General features: G+C 29.5%; 1 protein-coding gene across 1 annotated transcript; it reads left to right on the top strand.

The window, feature by feature from the left end:
• Positions 1-423: 423 nt before the first annotated feature.
• On the top strand, positions 424-7,538 carry LOC145242240 (uncharacterized). Its single transcript, XM_080105243.1, has 2 exons — positions 424-506; positions 6,419-7,538. Exon 2 carries the CDS (start codon positions 6,486-6,488, stop codon positions 7,401-7,403), a length of 918 nt encoding a protein of 305 aa, XP_079961369.1. The 5' UTR covers positions 424-506; positions 6,419-6,485; the 3' UTR covers positions 7,404-7,538.
• Positions 7,539-12,886: the final 5,348 nt, after the last annotated feature.

Raw genomic sequence — 12,886 nt, 5'->3', positions numbered from 1 at the left:
ATGTGGTAGATCTATTTTTCGGAAAACAACGTAAAGACTAGCAGTCGGACATTTTCTTTTTTTTATTGGAAAGCAAGGGGGCTAAGTCAGTTTGTCATACAGAATTGGTTGCACTACTCTTCCCCATTAAAACATACAATAAAACTCGATTATTCGGTAAATTTTATTTTTACTAATTTAATTATGTTTCTATTGGATGGCTTTTCGCGATTTTTTTTCTTTTTCTTTTTTTGTATTTATACTATTTTCAGCATGACACGTAAGTACGTAATGTTTTCACCTTAGTTGCACGAGCACCGTATTTTGTTTTGGCTTGGTTGCGAAAAAGTGCGTGGATAAAAAAGAAAGAAGGAGTGTAAGATGAAGATAAATGTATTCCGTGAAAATTAATTTGCAGGGGATTATTGAAGCTTTACACCGCCTCGTTCCTCCATCGATTTTTTTTTTTTTTTCATTCATGGACACCACAAAGGATATTTTGCTTTCTGTTGCATTGGAATTTCGAGGTAAACCTAATTGCACGTCTTTCGGAATTGACCTTTTCTTCCGAAACAGGCGAGCCTATTTGCACCGTACACATATGATGATAGTTTCAAGTTTAGTAATATAATTTCCATTCATTATTTTTGGTTCGTAGATAAAAAACAAAAACAAATTGTACCGTTTATCAAAATAACTATGAATCTGATCTGATTTGATATATATATATATATATATATATATATATATATATATATATATATATATATATATATATATATATATATAAATTTCGATCTTGATATAAGTAAAATCATAAAATAATCCTTTATTTCGCTTCTTTCCAAATTATATAGGAATACAAAATGTCTTTTCAGAAACCTTTTTTTTTCTAATGAACAGAATTTTCAACATTGTCACTAAACCTTAATTCGAAGTAAAGTAGGTAGGCGACTATTTTTACTAAAGTAGTTGAGACCCCCCCCCAAAAAAAAAAATTTCTTTCATTTACTCGAATGTTTTGTTTCAGAAAAAATACAATATCGTCGCATTTTATTATTATTATTATTATTATTATTATTATTATTATTATTATTATTATTATTATTATTATTATTATTAATGTTATAAAATTTTGAGTACATGTTAAGATAGAGTCCACAGATCAATTTTTCAAAATATGTGGTTTTAAGCAAAAACAACTTTACTTACTTAACTGTCATGTCGAAAATAGTAATATATCAAAAGATTATGAAAATTCATCGAGTATAAAATTATTTACAGTTAAAAGTAATTTTTACGGAAAATTGGGAGAGATTTTTCCCCAGATGTGAACACCTTGAAGATTGCGAATATGCGACATTACTTATCTCCCTTTTCGCCACTTTAATGACGACCAAAATTTTAGCCTTATAGCGATAGACTTTTTCACAATTCGACTCGATGAATTTTCGTAATTTTTGGATATATTAATATTTTCGATCTGAAAAGTAAGTACTGTTGTTTTTGCTTAAAATCACATAATTAAAAAATCGATCTGCAGACTCTATCTTAACAAGCGCCATCAAATGCAAGAAAATGTCGTGTAGCTTTTAAGTTTTGGAACTTGGTTTTAACTACTTTTCAGATTTTATATTGCAGTTTCAAAAACGTGTGAAAAAAAAAAGAAAAGGAATTCAAGATGACGTCCTTTCTTTACTTGATGTGAAAGTTTGCTGTCCTGTGTTTAACAACTTCAACAAAAAAAAAAATAAATAAATAAAAAAAATAAATAAATAAACCTACTGTAACCAATCAGTAAAAATTCAATATTTACAAATGGAGTCGGCATATAAACTGAACAAATGCATCTCAGATAATAATGTTATTATGTACTTACGTGACATGTCGAAATTAGTATAAATTTATTATGAAAAAAAACAGATGTAAAAAAAATCACCTCTGCTCTAGAACAACATGGTTGACACTGAAGGAGATAAGTTTTCTACCTATCTTTATTTTATTTTAAAATTTGTTGATTTCATTTTTGAACATTTTTTTTTAAATGTTTTGTTTTTTGTTGTTGTTTTTTTTTGTTTTTTTAGATTATTTGATGGTAAGTTATTTTTTATTTTACAATTCTTATTTATTTTTGTTTTATAAATTAACTGACAATTATTTGTACACGAAAGTAAGATTATGTTTGTTCTCTACAAAATATTTATCGTAAATACTTTGGACGATTGATTTTGTTTTAAATCATCTAAGCTTTAATAGCAAAGCAGATATTTGTTTATCTATCTGCATATTGTTTTTTGTTTCAATTTTTTTTTAATACACTTTTTTCTTTGTAAGTCTAATTTACTGTTCACACTATTTATATTTATAGAAGGAACTAATTTTAAGATTTACCAGAGCTAATATTTTTTCCCCATATATATATATATATATATATATATATATATATATATATATATATACTTAAAAAGTGCTATTTTTGTCATCATATGGTTATTATACATACATGTGACATTATTTTATGTATCTTCTATGTATAATTTTTGTTCAGTGTTGATGTTATTATTTCTTGTTGTATTGTATATGCCATTAGCTCTTTAACATTTATTCATTATTGGGCAATCCTTTTTTATTCTACAATTACATGAATTTGTATCATTCATGTTAATAGTATTACATTTTGAATTGGTAATATGAAAGAGTATAAATATTACTAATGTTAATTCTTATATTCTGTTTATTGACTGCATGTTGTCCATTCAACAATAACTAACATTAATCATATTTATATTGATATTTTAAGATAGATTGTTGTTTTTGGGGAAATATTTATCCATTATCCTAAATGAACAGTTTTTCATATTGTATGTTTAGCTTTTTTGTTTAAAGGTGGGGTGAACAAGATTGTTTTATTTTCTATCATTTTTGTTCCTATTATTATTATTATTATTATTATCTAATATATAAAAGGCTACATTTCTGTCTGTCTCCATATTTTCAAACTCTATCTCCTCCGAAACTAAAAGTTGCAGAACAACACTAAAATGATTGTATTTTTTTACAGACCGTACTTTTATGGGTCTTTAGCTGATTAAAATAGTTTTTAAGGGGCCAAAAATGGGTCAAAATTGAAAACATCGTTTTACATTTTGTACATTCATCTTAGTTTATTTTTAATTTTTAATCTGTTCATATGCATGTCATGTTGGTGCAGTGGTAACGTCACCAGCTTGGATTGTTACAATTTTGCTTTTGATTTCGATTCTAGCTGATGGCACCCAAATACTTTTTTTTTTACTTTTGAAATCATGACTCTATAATAATATATACAAAATCTGGATGAATTAAAATATATCTGCTAGTTATTATTGATTCTTAAATATTATACTATCTGCTGTTTTTAAAACTGCTTCAGGTTATTTTTTGTGTTGGTTGAATATACTTATATATTTAGTTGCTAGTTCATTTATATTTAAGGTTTATCTGCCCATACCAATATTTTTGAAAAGTTATCATTTTTATATATTTTTCATTTGTTTTCAAATTTTTACTATATTCATAAGTTTGTTAATTTCGTGGTTGTAAATCCATATTTATTTTTCCTTTTTTTATTTTATTTTTTTTGGTTGTCATTGAACTGAAAGTGCAACACCTCATCCTAACCCTTTAATGCTTTTCTTTAAAATCAATTTCTTTTACAACTAGCAGGGGGGTGTTCGGCCGTAAAATATGCTTATATATATTTTAATTCATGCAAATTTTGTATCCATTATTACAGAGCCAATTCTCTATTGAATATTATATTGTACCTAATATATAGTACTGATTTCAAAAGATAAAAAAGGTGACTTGAGTGCTGTCAGCTAGAATTGAGACCAAAACATTTAGCACTCTAGCCACATTTGAGTTATCAACGGATAGATAAAAAAGATTTAAAATTAAACCACTTCAAATTATGAATGGATTTGCACATGCACAAAAGTAATAGAAACATGTTGGCAAGTTGAAATGAATATTTTACATTTACCTTGCTAAGTTGTTTGTGGTTTAACTTATTTTAAAGTGTTTTTTCTTCTGAAAAATGTAGTGTAAAGGCAGTTGAGTCTCGATAATCGCTCAATAATCGAAAATTAAACAACATACTGATAGAAATGAATGCAATAAATGTCATTAAATATGCAAAAATGTAATGTTCTACCAGTATTTTGTTTAATTTTCGATTTTTTTTTCAGTGATTATTGAGGCTCAACTATGGCTCGGATTTTGTTCTAACCTGACAGCATTTGCACTACTTAGATTTTTAAGTATAAAACCCTCTTTAAAATGTTAAAATTCAAAATCTCATCAAAGTAGGTAGAAGACTAACTTAGCTTGCCTTTAGTAACAATTATTTGTGGTGTATTTACTTTTTGTACCCATTCTCAAGAATCACCAAAATATGTGCATTAAAAATATGTGCATTAAAAATATGTGCATTAAAAATATGTGTATTAAAAATATGTGTATTAAAAATATGTGTATTAAAAATATGTGTATTAAAAATATGTGCATCAAAAATATGTGCATCAAAAATATGTGCATTAAAAATATGTGCATCAAAAATATGTGCATCAAAAATATGTGCATTAAAAATATGTGCATTAAAACGTGCTTATAAATAACAAATATTCTTTTATTTACAAAATTTATTAATCATGTGCACATGAAGAACGTTCTTGTAAATGAAAGTATTTTTTTAGATTTGTATGAAAACTTTGTGAATAAAACCTTGTTTTTGAATAAAAATCTGTGAAGGCAAAGTTACAAATGTGTATATACGCCATCTTGTTTATAATTCAACTGTAATATGCCCTTTTAATCGTTACTCATTCAGGGATGCTTCAAATCTCTTTTTTCAAATTGCAAACTAAATACAGTTCAAAATAATCTTGATTTAAAAAGCCACAAATTTATTGATCATAAAATTTGATTTATAACTAATAAATTAAATTTTATGATCAGTAAATTTGTTTGGAATATAGTTCATCTATATTTAAGGTTTATCTGCCCATACCAATATTTTTGAAAAGTTATCATTTTTATATATTTTTCATCTGTCTTAAAATTTTTAAAAGTATTTAAGTGACTTCAATATTTTTTAAGTTTTCCCAAAAACAAACTTTAATATTTTTTAATGAAAATTGGAACTTCTGGAATAGGCATTCAGTTCTAGGCGTTAACTTTTCCAAAAAACAAACTTTTAATATAGGATGCAAGATTCAAATAGAATAATGCAGAAATCCTCAAAATAATGACTAACATAATTTTTATGGAATAATCATATTGACACACCGGTTCCTATAAAACCATCAAAGTTAAGCCATGTTGAGCTTGGTCAATACTAAAATGAGCGACCATTTGGGGATTTCAGGTGCTAATACTGTAAACCTAAAACTTTAATTTTTTTTTTAATTCCTTGTCAAACAATAAATTTTGTTGTGAATTTACATAATTAAATTTCAAATTTTAATATATATATATATATATATATACATATATATAAAATTGTCATCTACTAATTAAATATTCTATATTCACAAACAATGTTTTAAAGACTTATCAGTATGAATATGCAATTGATTCGCCAATCATATGGATCAAACTTTAAATCTTGGGACTGGTAGCCTAACGTCTATATCCATGTACCCAATCGACTATCTGTATAAATGGGAAATGTAAATACTCCAATTATCAGTACTATTCAATTATATATATATATATATATATATATATATATATATATATATATATATATATACCTGTGCATATATATATATATATATATATATATATATATAATGATTGTTGAGCTGGATTAAATCTGACGATATGAAATAGAATGGTCGTGGCAGGACCTGAATACTCAATGTTTCACCCGATTTATGCAGGCTTTTTCAAGTCAATGACCATCCCTCTTGAAAAAACCCTCATAAATCGGGCGAAACATTGAGTATTCAAGTCCTTCCACCTCCATTCTATTTCATATATATATATATATATATATATATATATATATATATATATATATATATATATATATATTTATATATAAACTAGCAGGGAGACTCGATGTTGCCCAGAATTGAATGGAGATCAATAAATGTTTCACACTTCCAGTACTTTTATAAGAATATTTTCCCAAGAAAATCACTCCTCATCTAAAAATTTCTTCATATTCGAAAGCTGCTGAACCGAATGAAGTATATTAAAAAAAAATTGTAGCAATGTATGTTAGTCTATTGCAACTAACATAACAGAAATAAATAAAAGTTGGTTAGTTTAGAATCAAAGTTTTATTTCTTAGCTTTAATGCAATTTAGGTTCAACTATTAAAATCCGGCCAACATATTATTTGTGAGAGAATTAACTTTTCCTTGTATTTTTTTTTTTTTGTTCTTTTCAGGTTACTCAGTTTGTGTAGTGGCAAGTGACTCCAGCATTTGAACTTTTGGAGTTCATTTTAAGCAAACATGGAGTTTAGCTGTGTAATCTGTGGGGAATCCCTTCCTGGAGAATCTGCATTAACAGCTCATTTAGCCATTCATGCTATGGAATTTCCGTGCTTGATCTGTGGAGAAAACTTCTCTGACGAATCCACATTCACTGCTCATTTGAGTGCGCATGGCAACATCTGCGAACCATGCGGAGAAAGCTTTGCTGAAAAAGAAGATTTAGAAGAACATATAAAATCGCATTTGCAACGGACACCTTACCATTGTGGTGTGTGTGGAAAATCATTCTCTAATTATAATTTTCTAAAGACGCATATGAGTTTCCATAGTGGCGAAACTCCTTTCCATTGCAGCGTGTGTGGGAAAGCCTTCTCCAAGGAAGAGAACCTCAAAACACATGTCGGAATACATACTGGACAGACTCCGTTTCCGTGTGAAGTTTGTGATAAATCCTTCTCTAGTAATGCGGATCTCGTTAGGCATATGCGAACGCATACAGGTGAGACACCATTTCAATGTGTGGTATGCAGCAAGTCTTTCTCACGTAATTCCGATCTCAAACGGCATATGAGAACGCATACGGGTGAAACTCCGTTTCAGTGTCAGGTGTGTGGCAAGTCATTCTCGCAAAATAGTACGTTAAAAAACCACATCCGGATACACACCGGAGAGACCCCGTTTCATTGTCAGTTGTGTGAGAAATCGTTTTCTTTGAATCATCTCTTAAAAAGCCATATGAGATCGCATACTGGAGAGACTCCGTTTCAATGTCACGTGTGTAGGAAATTATTTTCGCAGAGTAGTAACTTGAAACGCCATATGAAGACACATACCGGGGAAACACCATTCCAATGCAAAGTCTGTGATAAGTGCTTCTCTCAAAGCAGCAATTTAAAAAAGCATGTGAAAAGGCATCTTGGTATGTCTCCATATTGATAATTTAATCTCTTTGTTAGTTCCTGATAAAAAAAACATTCTTATGTACAACAGCATTGTGAAGAATTCAAACGTTTTTGCAATTTTTACTTCTTGGATCATGTGCATATGTGATACTCCATTTATCAGGGCAGATGAAAGGAATGGATTTAGCATGACACCTTATATTATGTATTATTTGGATTAGAATAGAATCCTTTATTTAATAGAAAAAAAAGGAGACTTCCACAGGTTCTTATTTAGAATTCGACTTAATTAAAAAAAAAATACAGAAAAATCTTTATGATTTACGTAGTCGTCATAGAACAAACATTTCATATTCCAAAAATTAGGTAAATTGATCAAGTATTTTTTTTTAACTAAGAAAATCAAAATTTTGGATTTTTAGTGATTCAAACAATTTTAATTATTTTGAATACAAACAAAATCTTAGTAGCTAAATTGAGTTGTCGCCCTTGAATTTTAACACGTTCTAAAACAAGGCAGCTCTCTGTTTGCTTGTCATAAAATTTGATTTTCTTAGCTAAAAAAGTACTTGACCAAGTTACATCATTTAAAGAATGTGACATCTTTGTTCCATGATGGGTAAGTACGTCATTAATATTTGTCTATATTTTTTGTTTTTCAATTATGTCGAATGCTGAATAAGATTCAAACTTTGTTTCTTTTACGATGTCAAACTAAATCTGTCCCTTTCAATTACATCGATAAGTTGGGTGCCGAATTTCCATATCGTACAACATGAGATAATGACAAGACTTTCTGCAAATAATGAAAAGTTTTGACCTTTTGGATCATATGTATATTTGATACTCTATTTATCCGAGCAGATGAAAGGAATGGATTTAGCATGACACCTTATGTATTATTTAGATTATTTGGACTACTGATGTTGGATGTTATTCTTGTAACATTTTACTCAATATAACCTCTGACCTTCAGGTGTATCTTGTTGAACCCTGGAATTTGTACATATTGTCAAATAGAACCCTTTGTTTAATAGAAAAAGAGACTTTCATAAACCTTTGTTTTATTTACAGTGTCAACCTAAATCTGCTCCTTTCAACTGCCTTGATAAGTTGAGTACTAAATTATCAAAGCGTACTGAAGGTTATACAAAATTCCAAGGTGGAAAATTCCTCAATATTTTAAATGTTTTTTTTCTTTTTGTCTCTAAATAGTGGCCATAAGTGCTTCTCTCAAATTAGCAATTTAAAAAAAAGCATGTGAAAAGGCATTTCGGCATGTCAACTTATTAATCATTTCATCTCTTTGTTGATTTCTGATAAAAAGTTATGTACAGCAGCATAGGAGAGAAACCGTTTTTGCTGTTTGGACTTTTTGGGTCGTATTAGGTTTTCTATGCATTAGAGCAAATAGTAGGAATGTATTTAGCATGAAACAGATATAATATTCTGTATTATTTGGGATCATTCAGACTACTGTTCTCATCGAAATGTTTTGGTCGATACATCTTGTCTAACACGGAAGTCTGTACAGAAGTTATTTAATAGAAAAAAAGATTCTCATCAACTTTATTGGTAATTTATAAAGGTCGCAGTTCTGTAAGAGCACGAGAAAAATATTTGTTTAGGCATTAAAAGTAGTTTTATGTTGTTTTCATTAATTATTAATTTATATTATTAATAAATATTAAGTGAAGAATTATTTCGAGTTAAAATTTGAGTTTCGTTTTTAGATAAACATGACATCAGGTCAAATTCAGTAAACATTTTTTTTGTTTTTAGCTTTGTCACCTAATGTAAACACTTCTCAGATGTGCTTTTCTCAATTTTAGATGCATAATACTAATAGGATTTTTAATGAAATGACTCCTCATTTCGTAATATATATATATATATATATATATATACATATATATATATATATATATATATAACGAAAACAACATAAACTACTTTTAATGGCTAAACAGATTTTTTATTGCATTCTTCCATTGCCACGATCTTCATAAATTGACACTTTGTTGCTTTCAATTGATAAGTTAGCTACTGAATTTATACATGGCACTAAAAGTTATACAAAATTTCAAGGTGGAATATTCCTTAAAATTTATATATTTTTTTTTATTGTTTTTAGTGACCATTTTCATTTAGAATTGAATATTAAAAAAATGATCATTGCAATTTAGATATTTAATTTTTCTTTATAAATTTGAATGCTGTTAGAAGACGCTTGTTTCCAAAATTACTGTATACTTAATATTCAAATGCACTTAAATTATATATAAAAAAATATTTTTAACATAAAGTGCATGAAAGATGTTTTATATGCATAATAGGCAACATGAAATAATGGCGTGACTTTCTGAAAATATTGAAAAACTTTCTAGAGCAAGTCAGTGAGGAAACAACAAATTAGGCAGAATTTTGATGCATGTAAAAAAAGTTTGGATTCAAAAGAGAACCTGCGAAAGAGTTATGTATATGATTAACAATAAAAAATAAATTGGTGCAACGTTTGTCCCAGTTTCTGAATATATTAAATAAATAACGGACAAACTTACTGCACTTCTACTTGCTTGACAGGCAGCAAAATCCCACCCTTACACTGTAAAGGTCCTAAGATGTTAGAAAATTCCTACTGTTATACAAAGCACGTTCCAAGAGAATGCCTTCTATTTTTTGTTCCATCCGAATGGACCAGAAAGGATTGCAAATTGCATCGTTATGATGATTGAACTTATGCATTAATGACCTGAAAGTTTCATCTCTCTGTTGCAGATATTGACACTGTGAGACTCTTAAGAAAACAACCCCTATCATAGACGTGCGTCAGAAGCAGAGATGTGTCATTGAATTCCTCCATGCAGAAAAATTCAACAGGGCAACATTCACTGGTGCCTGATGAATGTTTACGAAGCTGATACAGTTGATGTCAGCACAGTAGATGGGTTCATTGATTTCAGAATAGCGACAGAGATGTAAATGATATAAAGTGTGTTCTGGACTTTTAGGACCAAAACATCAAAAAAGAGGTTAGCAAAAGGGCATTGAGAATGGTGGTGACTGTTTAGAAAAATAAATTCTGGAGCACAAAAGATCGTTCATTCTAATGGTACCACTCCAGTCTTCATAGCTCTTCGACCTTTTAGTCTTTGAGTTATAAAATAGAAGGCCTTACTTTTGGAACGACACTCATAGCTTCTTTCTTTGGGACATGTGCCTTTGGAATATCTTACTAGCTCCCTGCTTCCCTTGCTATACCAACATGAAGAAATTTAAATATAATGTGAACAAACATCTCGCTACACAACGATCCATTTAGAATGCCACTATAAATCTGGCCCCTAATCACAGTAGTCCCTTATGTCTCAGTGGTAGTATATCTCGTTTGGAGTGAATAAAAGTAAAAAAAAAAAAATGTATATAGGTAACGATGTATAATTTGAATCGCCTAAAAAAAGTAGAATCTCATTTGAATTTAGTAGAGGGTGTTAATCTACAATAAGTCCAAAACATTAATTTATACTTTGTATTTGCTTGTGGTCGTTCCAAAAAACTGCCATCCCAATTATCATATTTCTTTTTTGCAATACTCGAAAAATAATATATTTTATCATTTTTCCAGCAATCTGGACTTTTTTAACTATTCGTCAGACATGCATGACTGTGTTTTGACTAGAAAGGTGAACGGATGTTGCCGTGGATAGGGATTCTGTTACAGGTTTAACATTGCATTTCATATAACACTCTTTCTTGGTAGATAATTTTTTCTGTAGGTAAGGATGTATTATTTGGATCATCAAAAAAAAAAGTAGAATCTCATTTGGATGGAGTGATGTAATGGGGGGGTGTTACTCTGCAATAATGCCAAAACATTAATTTATACTTTGTATTATTTGTATTCTTCAGACTACTGTTCTCATCTTGGATGTTATTTTCACTATTTTTTGGCGGATCAAACTTCCAACCTTTTTCAGATGTGGCTTGGACTCTGGGAATCTGTTGCAATATTTTTTATATAAAATAAAAGTATGCTTAAAGAAAATTGGAAGGTTCTACTGATGTGGCATGGTTGCTAACACACTCTTCAGCATGGCCGGGTAGTGATTTGGCCATAAGCGTAGAGATACACAGAAATGCAATCCCAGAATTCCCTTCTTTGATTGACCTCTTTTTTGTCCGGACAACATGGGATAAGCATGCATATTTCTGTCTCTCCATAGTTAGTTAGTTTTAAAGGAGTAATAGCATGGACATTGGAGATAGGAACTAATAAATCAAATGGTGCCACGCCTCTGGATGCCAACTTGGAAAGCAACTACTCTTTTTGCAAATGATAAAGAAAAAAAAATCAGAATTATCCCATTTTAATCAAATTCTCAGCATTCAATAAATCTATATTATGCATGCATGTCTCACTAAAATTTGAAAAGTCCTTAACAAACCCCTATAAAGTTGGTATTTTTAAATTGACATTCTTGGGAAAATAACATCTAAAATTTAGAAAAAAAAAGTGAGTTAAATGAACATATATATCATTTATTTTCAAGAAATAAACACGAGTTTTAATCTAATATATAAACGTCTATATGTCTGCCGGTCTGTCTGTCTGTATCCATATTTTCAAACTCTATCTCCTCCAAAACTAAAAGTCGCAGTGTGGCGCTAGGGGCCTCAAATGGTTGGATTTTTTATGGACTGTTCTTTTATGGGTCTTTTGCCAATTAAAATAATTTTCAAGGGGACAAAAACAGGTCAAAATTAAAAAAATCATTATACATTTTGTACATTCATATTAGTTCATTTTTAAGTTTTAATCAGTTCATATGCATGTCATATTGGTAGAGTGGTAACGTCACTAGCTTTGAATACTACAGTTTCGGTTTCGATTCTAGCTGATGGCACCCAAATACATTTTTTTTTACTTTTGAAATCACAACTTTGTAATAATATGTACAGAATCTGAACAAATTATGATATCATATGTAAGCACATTTTATGCTCCCCCCACTAGTCTATATATATAAAAGCGAAAATGTGTATGTTTGTATGTATGTGTGTTTGTATGTCTCGCAAAACCTTTTTTGTTTCCCTGATTTTTACATTTAACATTGTTCGTTTGCCTTACGTTGGTTTTTTTTTTTCGATTTTTTAAAGTTTTAACATTTTAATATTCAAAAATATTTACTTCGCTTATTCTTATGTTTTGATTACCCCCTCCCCCCCACCCCCGCTCGAGCACACACACCTCTAAACACCCGGGCAACGCTGGGTACCCCCCGCTAGTATTATATAAATGGAAGTAACTATGTTTTTTGGGTTTTTTTTTTTTAGTTATTTCCCTTATGTTGATTAAAATTATCTGCTGTGTATATGTTCAGGAAGAGGAATGGGCTCAGGAGATTGGGATGTTTTTTTTTTTATTTTAAATAAAACAGTTTTTTTGACTTCCGCTTTCTGTTTAGTGAATGTTTTGCTGGTGTATAATGAGAAGGAGTTTCTTCTGTGTAACACCTA

Source organism: Euprymna scolopes, chromosome 21 (genome assembly GCF_053919585.1).
Source record: "Euprymna scolopes isolate OS-2025 chromosome 21, ASM5391958v1, whole genome shotgun sequence".
Classification (NCBI taxonomy): Eukaryota; Metazoa; Mollusca; class Cephalopoda; order Sepiida; family Sepiolidae; genus Euprymna; species Euprymna scolopes.
This window is presented reverse-complemented; position numbering and strand designations above follow the sequence as displayed.

Bases quoted from the DNA above. Each gene is read 5' to 3' on its own strand.
- LOC145242240 (XM_080105243.1), top strand. From the start codon at position 6,486: ATGGAGTTTAGCTGTGTAATCTGTGGGGAATCCCTTCCTGGAGAATCT.